The sequence below is a fragment of the Aspergillus puulaauensis genome, chromosome 1, assembly GCF_016861865.1.
Source record: "Aspergillus puulaauensis MK2 DNA, chromosome 1, nearly complete sequence".
Taxonomy (NCBI): domain Eukaryota; kingdom Fungi; phylum Ascomycota; class Eurotiomycetes; order Eurotiales; family Aspergillaceae; genus Aspergillus; species Aspergillus puulaauensis.
In genome coordinates this window covers 790,958-804,311 of record NC_054857.1, presented here as the reverse complement: position 1 = coordinate 804,311, position 13,354 = coordinate 790,958, and the positions used below count along the sequence as shown (strand labels likewise).

At 50.8% G+C, this 13,354-nt stretch overlaps 7 protein-coding genes across 7 annotated transcripts; 3 read left to right on the top strand and 4 right to left on the bottom strand.

The window, feature by feature from the left end:
• Nucleotides 1-234: 234 nt before the first annotated feature.
• APUU_10368A (uncharacterized protein) lies at nucleotides 235-1,266 on the top strand (the record flags this gene model as incomplete). The annotated part of the gene is made up of 1 exon (XM_041700018.1): nucleotides 235-1,266. One exon carries the CDS (start codon nucleotides 235-237, stop codon nucleotides 1,264-1,266), a length of 1,032 nt encoding a protein of 343 aa, XP_041549734.1.
• Nucleotides 1,267-1,409: 143 nt separating this feature from the next.
• On the bottom strand, nucleotides 1,410-2,498 carry APUU_10367S (uncharacterized protein; the record flags this gene model as incomplete). Its single annotated transcript, XM_041700007.1, has 1 exon — nucleotides 1,410-2,498. One exon carries the CDS (start codon nucleotides 2,496-2,498, stop codon nucleotides 1,410-1,412), a length of 1,089 nt encoding a protein of 362 aa, XP_041549733.1.
• A 113-nt stretch (nucleotides 2,499-2,611) lies between these two features.
• APUU_10366S (uncharacterized protein) lies at nucleotides 2,612-3,040 on the bottom strand (the record flags this gene model as incomplete). Its single annotated transcript, XM_041699996.1, has 1 exon — nucleotides 2,612-3,040. One exon carries the CDS (start codon nucleotides 3,038-3,040, stop codon nucleotides 2,612-2,614), a length of 429 nt encoding a protein of 142 aa, XP_041549732.1.
• A 1,011-nt stretch (nucleotides 3,041-4,051) lies between these two features.
• On the top strand, nucleotides 4,052-4,666 carry APUU_10365A (uncharacterized protein; the record flags this gene model as incomplete). The annotated part of the gene is made up of 1 exon (XM_041699985.1): nucleotides 4,052-4,666. One exon carries the CDS (start codon nucleotides 4,052-4,054, stop codon nucleotides 4,664-4,666), a length of 615 nt encoding a protein of 204 aa, XP_041549731.1.
• A 987-nt stretch (nucleotides 4,667-5,653) lies between these two features.
• APUU_10364A (putative MFS lactose permease) lies at nucleotides 5,654-7,562 on the top strand (the record flags this gene model as incomplete). The annotated part of the gene is made up of 6 exons (XM_041699974.1): nucleotides 5,654-5,779; nucleotides 5,837-6,050; nucleotides 6,103-6,452; nucleotides 6,505-6,727; nucleotides 6,795-7,222; nucleotides 7,299-7,562. 6 exons carry the CDS (start codon nucleotides 5,654-5,656, stop codon nucleotides 7,560-7,562), a joined length of 1,605 nt encoding a protein of 534 aa, XP_041549730.1.
• Nucleotides 7,563-8,181: 619 nt separating this feature from the next.
• On the bottom strand, nucleotides 8,182-9,532 carry APUU_10363S (bZIP transcription factor; the record flags this gene model as incomplete). The annotated part of the gene is made up of 3 exons (XM_041699963.1): nucleotides 8,182-8,282; nucleotides 8,332-9,316; nucleotides 9,368-9,532. 3 exons carry the CDS (start codon nucleotides 9,530-9,532, stop codon nucleotides 8,182-8,184), a joined length of 1,251 nt encoding a protein of 416 aa, XP_041549729.1.
• A 2,238-nt stretch (nucleotides 9,533-11,770) lies between these two features.
• Nucleotides 11,771-13,192, bottom strand: APUU_10362S (uncharacterized protein; the record flags this gene model as incomplete). The annotated part of the gene is made up of 4 exons (XM_041699952.1): nucleotides 11,771-12,384; nucleotides 12,455-12,635; nucleotides 12,697-12,882; nucleotides 12,932-13,192. 4 exons carry the CDS (start codon nucleotides 13,190-13,192, stop codon nucleotides 11,771-11,773), a joined length of 1,242 nt encoding a protein of 413 aa, XP_041549728.1.
• Between the last annotated feature and the right edge of the window lie 162 nt (nucleotides 13,193-13,354).

Below are 13,354 nucleotides of genomic sequence, written 5' to 3'. Positions count from 1 at the left end.
GGTCTCATTGGATGGGTAAATCCGCTGTCATGGTCCTTTCGACCTTTGCAGCCCTGGGGTGAGGCTCTCCTAAGATAGATATAGTTGCGACAGTGAGCTGAAGGCTGGACTATTATGTCCTGGTCGATAACTGATTTATAGTGCCCTATGATGATAAAAGCTGGGGTCTAGACCGCATTCCTGGACTTGACTGATTTTCGTATTGAACTGCTATTAAGGTAGGAATCCAACACCATGGCCCCAACTCTCATATCATTAGCAGCCCTTTGGCTCGCTTTCTGCATGCCCTTTATTCATGCGGAAATACAGTATCCCACCACCCTAGAACTAGACATCATTTATCCACGTCCCGACGCAAAAGCCCGCGATGAGTGGCTCCCCGTTGTCTTCGCGATCCAAGGTGCCGAAGCGGCATACTACCATGGCTTTACCATGAGCTGGTTTTTATACCCGGAAGGCGGGGGGGAGTTCGAATATGTCCAGACCTACACTCCATCTAATTTCGAAAAATTCCATTACGGAATGCTCGATTCCGACACAGCAATCGTGATCGGTGCCCGCAGCAACACCGCGACTGTTGATACGGGGAGATACAACTTCACCTGGGAGTTCTCTATGGTTCCATGTACCGTCAGCGGCAGTCTGACAACAATAGAAAGTGCGACGGTTGTTGCGTCAGACTCCTTCTTCGTCGACATCGTTTCTGGCGATGCGGGCAACGTCGGTGATCTGGAGGACTGGATCGACAAGTGTCCTGAAGTTGGTGCGCAGGTCACGATTGCTAGATCGGTTATTTCGAGCTGTCCGGTTCTTGGAGAGGGCAACCAGAGGCATCCTGTTAAGCGGCAAATGTGCGATACGTTGCTGCTGGATGCAGAGCAGCGAGGGTGTATCCATTCATACTTTTCTGGTATTGCCGAGAACGGGCATGCGTATACCCAGGATAATGGAACCATTTCATGCAAGACTGGGTTTGATGTGTTGCCGATAGAGTGGATGGACCCTGGCTTTGAGATATCAACGATCTCTTTTTCATCCTCTACGCGCAGTTCTTCTACTTCTACAACTGCCAGCTCTTCTACGACAACAGAAATTTCGACCGCAACGCCAGGCGTTGATGAGGCTGCTCCGACTGGTGCCGAGTCTACGGATAATGACAGTAACCAGTCAGACGGCGATGAGTCTGTTTCACCTATACATCTGGCTGGTTTGACTACGCTGGGGGGCTGTATGGTGGTTGGCTTTATATTTCTAGGTTTCATTTAACAACTGCTCGAGTATTAATCTGTCACGACAAGGGCTGATATAAAAAGATAGGTCAATCAATTACATAGGATATACACGAAGTTGCAAGCCCACAACGCACCCCCAGTCTCCGTCCATGTCAATAGCAGTGCAGCTTTAGTTGGTCAGGGAACCACGCGGATTATTAGATCCTCGGGGTTCCGTGCATAGTACTCCCCACACCAGCTATGGTAGCCGTTCGTGCCCCGGTACAGATAGTTCACATATCTATCTCCCTCCAGGAAGCTCTGGTTGTAAGCCGTCAGAGCGCTAAGCTGTGCCGGTTCTCCCATTCTGGGGTCGGCAGCGTCCAATATCCGGCGGGCCCTTCCTGGAGAATAGATTATCTGGCCAGCTAAAGTGGTTTTGATCTGCTGGTTAGTGATCAAGTACCACCTTGGATCATTGAGCTCTAGTCCAGCTCCAAGGTCCACCCATTTGGTAACGACAATTGCCTTGGAGTTCGTCTCGAACTGACGAAGCTCAATGGTGAAGTCAATCCAGCAGATTGGGCAGCATCTCAGGGCACTCGGCATATGATCCCTTCGCCAGCCTCCTCTATGCAGGGCACTTAGCATGTACTGCCGCACGTCGTTGGAACTTAGGTATTTGTGAGCACAAATTGCCAAACGACAAACGTCTCCTGTGAGACCCAATGCGCCGGTGGACTCCCGGTTGCCACGGTAAACAACCCATTGTTGGATTTGAAGAATTAGGGTTCTGCGGCCCTCCCCCAGGATGCAGGGGTAGGCGTCGACGGAGAGTAGGGTGGTGACCAAGCGATCGTGCTTCCAGTTCAGCACCTCCGTATAGCACAGAGACCGTGATGTAACTTGGGTCCTGATGCCGGCATAGTAATTCTTCATGGCGATTAAGAGGTGATTGTGCCGGAAATTGTATCTTGTTGGCGCCCAATGGGCCTCGAATAGATGTCCCAGCGGCTCGAATGTGTCTTCGCGGAATGCATTGGCCAGGCTGCCTCTGCACCAATCGCCGCCTGTAACCAACCATCCTGGCGGGAATACATATTTGGTAGCATGCAGCTTTGCACAATAGTGGCAGCAGTAGTCGTCCGGAAGGTCGCCTGCTACCTGGGTAAGGGCGGCGACATTCAAGTCCTTGTTCCCCCTCAGCCAGTGCGTGTCGATGCTGTTGAAAATATAATGGCTGCAGAGGCTGAGACAGACGAGATCAGACGGTCTCAGCAGTTCCATGACGCTCAGGAGGAGCTCAGCCGGCAGTGACTCCAGTCTGGACGGTGCAGTTGGCGACCCTGCTTCTGCGATAGGCTGTGATTGTATGCCTTGAGCTGCCTGGCTTTGTAGTCTTAATGATCGTCTCCATCCCTGCCGTCCTTTCTCTCTTGTTGCTCCTCTTCCTCTTGCTGCTCCTCTTCCTCTTGCTGCTCCTCTTCCTCTTGCTGCTCCTCTTCCTCTTGCTGCTCCTCTTCCTCTTGCTGCTCCTCTTCCTCTTGTTGCTCCTCTTCCTCTTGCTGCTCCTCTCCCCCTTGGTGAACTTTTCGTACCCCGTGGCCCTTTCGGTCTCTCAGGCCCTGTTCCTGGTAACGGCCTTGTTGGGCCAAGTGCGCATCCGTCTCTGGATAGTGATCCCGAGTCAGAATTGCTTGGCGATCCGCTCCTCCTTCTTCGTGCACCTTCTCTCGATGACCTCTTGCGAGAACCCATTTTCCATGCTGTTTTTTGTTGGAATGGATGTGAAGAGCAAAGGATGACAAGGCAACAGGACCAGGCGACATATATAATTTTGACTACATTTGTCTGCTAGTGAATCTCCCCATAATGGGGCTGGTGAAGAGAGCACTGTTTTCTCATATACATATACAAGGCCCAGACCATCACTGGGGCCAATTTTAGGTATATCTTGTGAACTTTAATCCTTAAATCTCACAAATGCAGGGCCAAGTGAATGTAGTGCTGCAAATACTGTCTTAGTATTATATCCTATAATAGGGAATGCAATATTGAAGTGAATTTTATTTCTTGAAATATACATCTACCTAGTGTGATTCTTGTGTGTAACTTTGGTGTCGACAGAAGAACTGCCAACTAAGGTCATGTGAGGAAGCATGATATCGGCTATGGAGGATGGACATACTTATATTTATGAGAGTTAGCAGAGAGTCATCTCGACAAAATAATATCCTATGTGCCGTGGTTATACATGTTGAGATTCCAGCTCCCCATAGTTGTCGAAAATAGCTAAAATGGTTTAGCGTTGGATTTTATTACGCTAGCCTTTTTGGGTCACTACGTTCCCAGGACCATATGGTGGCCATGTGGGTGGCTGGTCTGGGAGATCGCAGTGCGAACCTTGTACGGAAAGTTGATGCTTTATCTCCAATATTCCCGAAGCAGAATTATTGATTTACTCCTGCCTATATTCCTGAGTATGCTTCATTTCGTAGACTTAAGAATGCTTGACTTGTTTGCCTTGCAGCCTGAACGGTCACGCCGCGGCCTTCCCAGAACAGAAGCGGTGAGATGGAAGCAAGGACCGCCCGGTATTCTGCCGGGGTCTCCATCCTGAGAACCAGCCTCAAAGCCGAGACAAACGGCCAATTCAACCCAATTCTCTCTCAACAACGCCTTCTCGGTACTGCCTCGACCCTAAACCCAGTTTCCCACACCCATACCAACCCAATAACCCCACACAACCCCGGTCGGTCCGTCCCTCCCTCCCCAATTGCGCACGGAGAAAGTCCCGCCGGAGGCTAATCGTTCTGGCGCCGCTCCCAGATCCGATCACGATGCGGACGCACGATGACTTCATGCGCGATCTCGCGGATAGCAGCAGCCCAACTGCCGACGCCATAGACCGCAACGATACAGAAGGCGAATACGACCGGCGCAAGAAAACGCGCATGGTGCACCCGTCCGCGTCGATATGCCGCGACTGGATGATCGTGTCGGGGAACTGCCACTACGCGCGCGACAAGGCCTCATTCGCCACATATGCGCCGGTGCACACACTGGTCAAGAGCAATACCTTCAATCCGCATGACGAGAAGCTGGTTGCGGGGGTGGGGAACGTCCATCTGCCCGTTCGGAGGGGCCCCAATGACCCGGGCACGCATGTCCTTGTCCTGGAGGGTGTCTTGCATATCCCCGAGGCGATCTGCAATGGGTTTAACCCGTTATTGGTGGGGAGTAGTATGTCCTGCCATCGGGACTACTGGGAGGGTGCGGATGCGCGGGGGACGCCCATGTGGTTTGGACTGCCGTTTGCTGGGCTGGGCAGGTTGGTGCTTGCTGGGGGGTTGGAGGGCGAGTCGGATTTGATTGAGGGGAGGCCGTACACGCTGAGTTTGTATATTAGTCCAGAGGAGAAGGAGGCGATCATGAGTCAAGCGATGAATTCTTGAGGGGTGCTATGTATATTATGGGTTATTGAGGTATGATTGGTCTAGTTACTATGGTTGGAGTTAGGGCTGCATTTGCCTGCGGTGGTAAAAGTTGGATTCGGCATTTGCAAGAATCTATTACGTATTTCAGCCTTATTAGAAATGTGAAAATTCACTCTATGCATCTCAGGGAGTTATTCTCCATGCAGCAGTTGGCCGGACTAGGGCTTGGGATAACGGAATATCTCGGTGGTGCAGCCACCACCACAACGGTCATTTGATGATTCAGTCGAAACCGCACAATGCAGGTCCGCTTCATCTTTCGTCTCTGACAGACCTATTTGGGCAATTGGCCGGCGCACTGACTCACTGGCCTGCTAGAGCAGTGTGATGAAACCAATTCCCCGCATCAGCCAATCCAGCCAAGCCTCTATATAATCTAAGATCATTAGCGCTCTGACAGCCTTCTCAAGTGGACGGGTTAAAGGATTCCCTCCTTCACCAGAGAAGGCATTCATCGACATCTCCCCACCTCCTACAGAGCCCACCTCGCCGTTTGGTCTATGTTTCGCGTGGCTCCCCGGATTTCGCTACGTGATACTAGAATCATACTGCAGAATCTTCGCTTGACGGAATCTTATTTCTCGCACAGGCCAATGGAAGCAAGTTTGCCTTCCCCTGCATTGTGGCTTTTGGTAATAAAATGCACCGCAGCCATTTCCCCTTTAGCGACGGAGACTCTGTTGGAAATTTGGAGTCTGAGCCACAGCTGGACCTCTTTGTCTGGCATGCACTTGAGACTAGGCCCTGAAACCAAATCCAGCAGGATGGCCAGGAGCATCCATCCTAGACTTCTTAGGGGATCCCTGCAATCCTGGCAGCCTAGTAGCCCTCCAGGGTAGTTTCGTCCCGATTTCCCTGATTTACCCTATATATCCGGTTGACATCCCCCCATCCCCTCCTGTTCGCTGGATCATCGAGTTACAGAGTATTTGACTGCCATGCACCATGCAGTCGTTCGAGACTATCATCTCCAGTGATGGAGATAAACGCGTGTTCGGGGTCAACAATGCGGCCTTGCACATAGCTACCCTGCGGGCGAAGCCCCGGCTGCTCACGAAGCGGATGATGAAGGTGAGATCTGCCTGCCTCCCTGGCTGCAACCGTCACTGACACTTCCAACGCGAGTAGTTGTACTGGTGCATTATCGTAGCAACCCTCAACTCCTGCATCAACGGATACGATGGCTCCCTGATGGGCTCGATCAATAGCTACCGCCAGTACCGCGAGTACTTCGGCTTCGATGTCGACGATGGAACGCCGACAACGGGGATTGTGTATGCGATTTACACCATTGGAAACATTGTAGGATCGTTCTTTGCGGGGCCGTTTACTGATTTCAAAGGTACCATGCACTCACTTCCTCTCTATATACTGTATGCAGACTAACGAACTAGGCCGCCGCGTGGGCATGGCTATCGGCGCATTATGGATCATAATCGGAACAATCGTACAAGCAACCTGCACGAACCTGGGTGGGTTTATGGCTGGGCGGTTTATCCTCGGGTTTGGAGTCGCAACTTCAGCAACTGCTGGCCCTGCTTATGTCTCGGAGATGGCACACCCAGCCTACCGCGGCGTGATGACGGGGCTATACAACGTACTGTGGTTTGGAGGCGGGATACCGGGGACGTTCATACCATGGAGAACGAGCTTTATTGAAGGGACGCAGAGCTGGCGCATACCAGTCTGGCTGCAGATGTTTTTCTCGGGATTGGTGCTGTTGCTCTGCTTTACTATTCCAGAGGTAAAATCTTCCCTAATAAATAGGAAAGTAATATAGAGTCTAACGAGTACAGAGCCCCCGATGGCTGATATCGTGTAACCGCCACGAAGCAGCCATCCGCGTCCTCGCTGAATATCACGGAGAAGGAGACCGGAACTCCCCGCTGGTCCGCCTGGAATATCGCGAGATGGTAGAGGATATCTCCAATGTCGGCTCTGATAAGCGCTGGTGGGACTATCGCGAGCTCTTCAACAGTCGCGAAGTGCGATATCGCTCGATGCTCGTCGTCTTCATGGGTATGACCACCCACTCTCCACTTTCTATACTATATCACATCCAACTAATATGTAAAACTATATACAGCATTCTTCGGCCAATGGTCCGGCAACGGCCCAGTCTCCTACTACTACCCGCAAATGCTGCAAGGCGCCGGAATCTCCTCAAACAACACGCGACTCCTACTGCAGGGCCTCCAAAACGTCGTCCAATTCAGCGGCGCCATATTCGGCGCCCTGATAACAGACCGCGTCGGGCGCAGGCCTCAGCTTCTCTTCTCGACACTCATCATGGTCTTCCTGTTCGCGATCATCACAGGGCTCAATGCCACGAATGTCACGGATGGGCCGGACGGCAGTGTCGTCGCCAAAAGCGGCATGACGGCGCGCGCGCAGATTGCGATGATTTTTGTCTTTGGGTTTGTGTATTCAGCTGGCTGGACGCCGAATCAGGCCATGTATCCCGTCGAGTGTTTGAGGTATGAGAGTCGGGCGAAGGGGATGGGGATGAGTAATGTATGCTTCCTCACTCCTACTCAGGGGGTTTACTTTATTTGGGAGTATAGTGTGCTAATCAGGGATTGCTTGACAGTTTTTCATTAACATTGCCTCCTTCTACAACACGTTTGTGACGGGAATCGCATTCACGCGCGCCCGGTGGAAGTACTACTTCCTGTTTATCTGCTGGGATACGCTCGAAGTGGTCGTTATTTACTTCCTCTTTGTCGAGACGAGCAAGCGGACGCTGGAGGAACTGACTATGATTTTCCAGCAGCCCAGCCCTGTGAAGGCAAGTCTGGATAAAGAGGAGATCTTTGTTTCTGGGGATGATATTGTGGAGGTTCGGAGGTGGTAGTTGTGTCGTATTCATGGTTTTCTTTTATAGTTTTTATATAGTTTTTCATGAGAATGGAAACGAATTTCGTATGTTTGACAAAATTGAGATTTGACTTCCATTGTAAAAGTAGTTCTCGGTCTTGTTGGCCGAGGAAATGCAGTAGATCGTCCATTACTGCATTTACACCGACTGTATGTAGGGACAGTGTACGGTTCCCTGAACAGGTCATTTGTGATCTGTCACCTAAAGAGAGACGGACCGGGACGACCCGCATATGGCCGTTTCATGTTCATCATAAACTAATGATATATCGCCGCCCTGATTTAGAAGCTAGACGTGGCTTGAGGTGTGACTGGAGCAGAGGTTGACGTCAATGGCCATACGTCATAACGCCTGGCTCTCGAGTTTCAGCCTGCACTATGTAGTTCCTCCACTGCCTCAGCCTGCCAATTGCTAACCGGCGAGAGAGCATGAATGCTAGACTGGGCGGTTGATTCGTCGGTGCTGTCGAGATAGAAGTGCGCCAGTCGGGATGGGCCATTCTTGGAGTTGTAAAGTGCATCAGTAAAAAGAGATTTCATCCATCTTAATACTACCATGATCTATTAACTGCCTCATACTTCTAATGAGTCGATCGTCACTTCGAGTCGTATCGCACGTTAGTCGTAAAAGCCGTCTCAACGTCGGTGAATCTGAAACCGGGGGATCTTCCGAGGACAACCATGCTGGCCAGGATAGCTAAGACATGTTAGTATAATTGTGATAGATAAATTAGCAGACATCTCACATTGGAAGAACCCATCCACGTCCAGTGTCCATGATGCTTGCTCGGCACCCTCCTTAGCCTGCGTGCTCTTTGGGCCATTCCGGTCCAGAATCCCCTTCTCATCGAGATACCCGATCACATCACGGCAATCAAGCCACGCCCCATCTAACCCAGCGAGTCTCAACAGTTCCCCCCTATCAATTGACGATATATTCTCGTCAGAACACAGACTGACCACATTCCCTAGCGCACGCCTGGGGAGACGCATGCGTTCAGGGTAGACAGGCTTCCCATCTTTGACCTCTGGATAGTGCGTTCCAGCACCACCGATGCAGTAAAACGGTAGAGCGGGAATCTCGAGAGGTTCATGCGAGTTTGAGCGCACAAGGCAGAATAGGTAGCGGCTCATCTTCTCTTTGTACTTCACACAGGGAACCAGTCGAAAGACGCGGTAGAATTCCTCCGGGTCGGAGCGCGGGTCGGTAAACAGGCGGTAGATGTGCTCGAGACAGTATCGCTGCAGCATTCTGGAGGGATCGCGTTCTTGGAAGCTGTAGGTGTGGCTTGAGATTCCGGGGAGGGGCCAAAAGACTTGATTCTTTTGTGGTCGATTAGGTTCGGGGGCAAGGTTTTGGGTATCATTTAGAAGTATTTCGCAGTCCATATCGTCACGGCGGTTGACTATATACCCAAACGAAGATGGGTCTCTAGAATTCGTCCCGGTAGGAATAATGGTGGGAAGGTCTAGATCCTTGGGCGATTCATTCTCTATACCGGGAGTCACCCGTTTCGCATAGGAAAGAGTGACGCTCAGATGCTCGAATAGTTGCGGATGGGTAACATGGAGATCTGACTCGACAGCCATGTCATGGAAGTCGGCGATTGAGTCTGATAGACGGCCCATGGCCCCCTCGAGCTCTGCGAGACGGGTCTCCATGTTCCGGTACATGACATCTTTCTTGTGCCGGTACGTGCGCTGAGCATATCGGATTTGCGCGCGACGGTCCTGGAACGACGTTAGTATATCCAATCATTATCCATATAGAGGAGTGCAAACCAGGCGCGAGGTGTCGGCGTCGGGTGCCATTCTTGGGCGACCGCGCTTCTTGCCGGCATCGGGAGGCGAGCTGCTCCTGGGCGCATGCAGGGCCCTGCCGACACGAGTCTTGCCGTTTGGGAGGAAGCAGCGGGCTGATAAGGTTTGGGAGAGATTGTCGGCCATGATGGAGGTGGAGAATGGATGCAGAGCAGAAGTTGTTCTAGTTGGGAGCCAAAGTGGATTAAAAGCAGCCGCAGATCCTCGGCCCAACTCTGATATTCTAATCAGCTCGGCACATCTCCGCCAATCACACCACACTCTGTATGGAATGTTGGGAATGCCTAATCCTGTTGTATTAATTGTTGGCTGCCACCAGCCTTGCAAGGTCTTTTGGGGTAGAGGTCTCGCATCTCATCATTAATTGCCAGCATTACATTCAGTATCCTAAAATCATAGTGGAGTGGCGATCAGCCAGCCAGGGAGAGATAGCGATCTTTAATCTGCATCTTTTAGTCCCTGATAAGGAATGCCCAATAACAGACCGGTAAAAATAGTGGATAGGCACCCTTAAGCCCCAGTGGTTTGTCCGTATTGTGGTAGAATGATGGTACTCATCCTAGGAAACTGCTATATACACTCAAGTATATACCCCAGAACCACATAATTTGGGACTCACATAGCAACCCACTGCTGGTAGATATGAGACCATTCCTCCTGTAGAAGCGCATGCCCAACGAACACCCGGTGCATCTTATCTGCCCACCAGAAAGCTTTTCACCAACAAGCTTTCGACTGGAGATGGAGAAGATATGGGAGCATCGACTATAGCACCCGCATGAGGCTTGAGGAAGGAGATCATTCGCATCTCGGACGAACCAACGACGATCAGAACCCCGTATATTCCGATCGAGAGGTTTGGTGGACTCCAGGGACTTCTTATCTCCCTTATCAGACGCAGGAGTTCCAAGTCTTAGTCTTGAGATTGCTTTCTCCGCGGCTTCGCGATAAGCCAACTATCCATCCACTGTTTGGGAACAGCAGTTGCTCCTTGCTATTTGCCCTATTAATTGTCTAGTTCAAAGGTGGTTTGATATCTGCCATGGCGATTTCGGGTGACTATATGGACGATCCAGATAAGGATATCCACACCCTGATTGGACACTGCTGGAGGTATGCACCATGCTGGCGTTCTTAAAGGCGTCACCCTCGCTCGATGGATTACACTCCTGGGCGAGCTCAGTCAACCCCGTATCCAGAATCATGCCCGCCTCGATAGATGCTTACACCCCGGTCGAGGTGACCGAGTCCGTCGCCCGGGCCGGCACCGTCAAAGGCAACATGCGTTTAGACAAGGTCTTTTTCAGTGCTGTGTCCGCTGGATGTCTGCTGGCCCTTGCATGTGGAACCACCCTGAGCACAAACAGCAGCCCCTGGTACCAAGAAAATGCGCCAGGCCTGATGCGTACTATCAGTGCCTTGGTCTTCCCTTACGGGTTGACCTTGATCATTCTCACTGGCGCTGATCTCTGCACTGGCTCCTTTATGGTCCGTTATCGTTATCGTGATATGGTAATTATATTTAGTGCTAATTGACTGTTCTAGTTCACCACCGTCGCAGCTCTCCAACGCCAAATCCCTTGGTACAAGATGCTTCTCCATTGGTTCGTCACCTTCTGGGGAAACCTATGCGGTTCCCTATTCGTTGTCGCCATTATCTTTGGCTGTATGTAACTCATATGTCATATAAATCTCTCCAATTAACAAGTCCAGATGGAGAGGTCTTCAGTGCAGACCCATACAAATCCGCCGTCATCAGCTTCGCAACAAAAAAGCAAGTCACGCCCGAGTTCCACAGCATTTTCCTCCGCGGTATCGGCTGCAACTGGCTCGTTTGTCTTGCATGTTTCCTCGCCCTGCAAGGCCGCGACATGGCCTCGAAGATAATCGGAATCTGGCTTCCGATATACGCTTTCGTCTCGCTGGGCCTCGACCACGTCGTTGCTAATATGACTTTCGTTCCGATGGCGATTTGGCTTGATGCACCGGGTATTTCGGTTGGGTTGTATATCTGGAAGGGAATTATTCCGACTTTACTGGGGAATATCGTTGGTGGGGGGTTGTTTGTTGGTAGGTCGAGTATACTTCCGGTTCTCGGGTTCTGTGCTAATCGACACAGGGACGTACTACTGGTACATGTACCTTGTGGAAACCAACCCTGTTACCCTTGTTGGTCTGCGTAAAGGAGCTGGTAAGACGGAGAGCGAGGGGACAATTACTCCCAGGCATGATGATATTGAGGCATCTGCTGGCACTGTGCCTACTTCTTCTAAGCTAGCATAACTTGGACACCTACCATGATATACACCATGTGAGCTTCATAATATAGTAATTTTAATCCAAGTGAATACACTATAATATAGTTTAACAACCATCTAGCCCAGTAACGCCCTCCTCTACCGTCCACTTACAGCTCCCAGTAATCTCCCCATCCTCTGTCAGGACATCAAAGTTTTCAAAGTCAATATCAAAACAAGGATGCACCTCGCTACAACTGACAGTGACCTGATTACTCGATCCCAGCATCCCTGTATAATTCTCAAAGCGTATCCCCGAAATCTCCATCTTACTCGTACCTCTAGACGTCTCATCATCCCCATTATCCTGCGTAACCACGACCGCACGCTGCGCATCCCCAACATCAATATTCAAAAACGTAACATTCCTCACAACACCCCATCCCCCTCCGCGAGGAACATACCCAGACTCGTAGTCGTCTGTTGGAACGAGCTCGCCAACCCACGTTTTGATGTACGTTCCGAAACGGGTACCGGGCACTTTAGCATTATCGATGACGACATTCTCAACGCTTGAGTCTTCAAGATATTGTCCTAAACTGCCGATAGCGATTCCGTTTCCGCCGTTGCAGGTTATGTTTGATATGTGGATATTTGACGAGCGAGGCTTTATGGCGATGCAGTCGTCGCCGCCGCTGAAGGTGAAATTCTGGAGCGTGATGTTGGTGGCGTCCATTGTGTCTGGCTCGTTAGCTTTCTTTATCATTCCAGGGAAGATATTAGCTAGGTAGGTGGGTAAAGGGTGAAATACCGAATCCGTCTGTGTTTTGTGCCCAGTTCTCGCCCTCTGGAGCAGAGGTCGCATTTACGGCGACTGTGATGTTGGTGAAGTCCATGTTCGTGCCGTTCATGATGTTGATTGACCATAGCTGTGGCTGCTCGATTGCAAAATTGGAGACTTGCACATTGGTGACGTTCCATAGGACGAAGGGCTGGTGATTATCAGAAAGGTCTGGAAATCGAGATTCTGTTAGGGCAAGGTAGGTACGGTACCATGGGACGTCCGGGCTGCGTCTTCCCAGCCTCGGCTGTATACCAAGTGTCGCCATTACCGTTGATGCTACCGGTTCCGTGGCCATCGATGCGGATGTCACTACCTGAGAGGATGAATCCGGCTGCATGGTTCTGAAAGCTTATCGGGTAGGCGTTTTCTCGCCAGTAGGTGAGGTTGTCGGAGAACTGGCCAGAGTCAATGCCTGTGTTTTGAATATTATGGGAATCAGCGTACCAGCCATGTGCCCTTCCACTCGATTGTAACGTCTTGCACATGTGGATTTAGACGCTCTGCGATCCAGTATGTTTCGTTCTCTGGGAAGATGATTGTGCCGGAGTGGCCGCATTTGCGGAATGCGTGCAGGATGTTAGGGACATCGCTCTGCTGCTGTCCTAGAGGCTTGACGATACAGATGGGCCGGCCATTATTTGAGACAATTTGGAGAGATGCAACAGCTAAGGATGCGAAGCTCACGGCAGTAGTGAAGAGACGCATGTTAGTATTGAGACTATAGATGGACCAGAGAAAGCAAGAATAGGGCAGAGTACCGCTTTATATACTGTAGACTTACCATGTCCGTTGTCATTTGAGGTTGGGTTATTTAAGAGCAACCCCTACAATGTATATCTCCATCGATCGTATATTTCCCACCTGTTA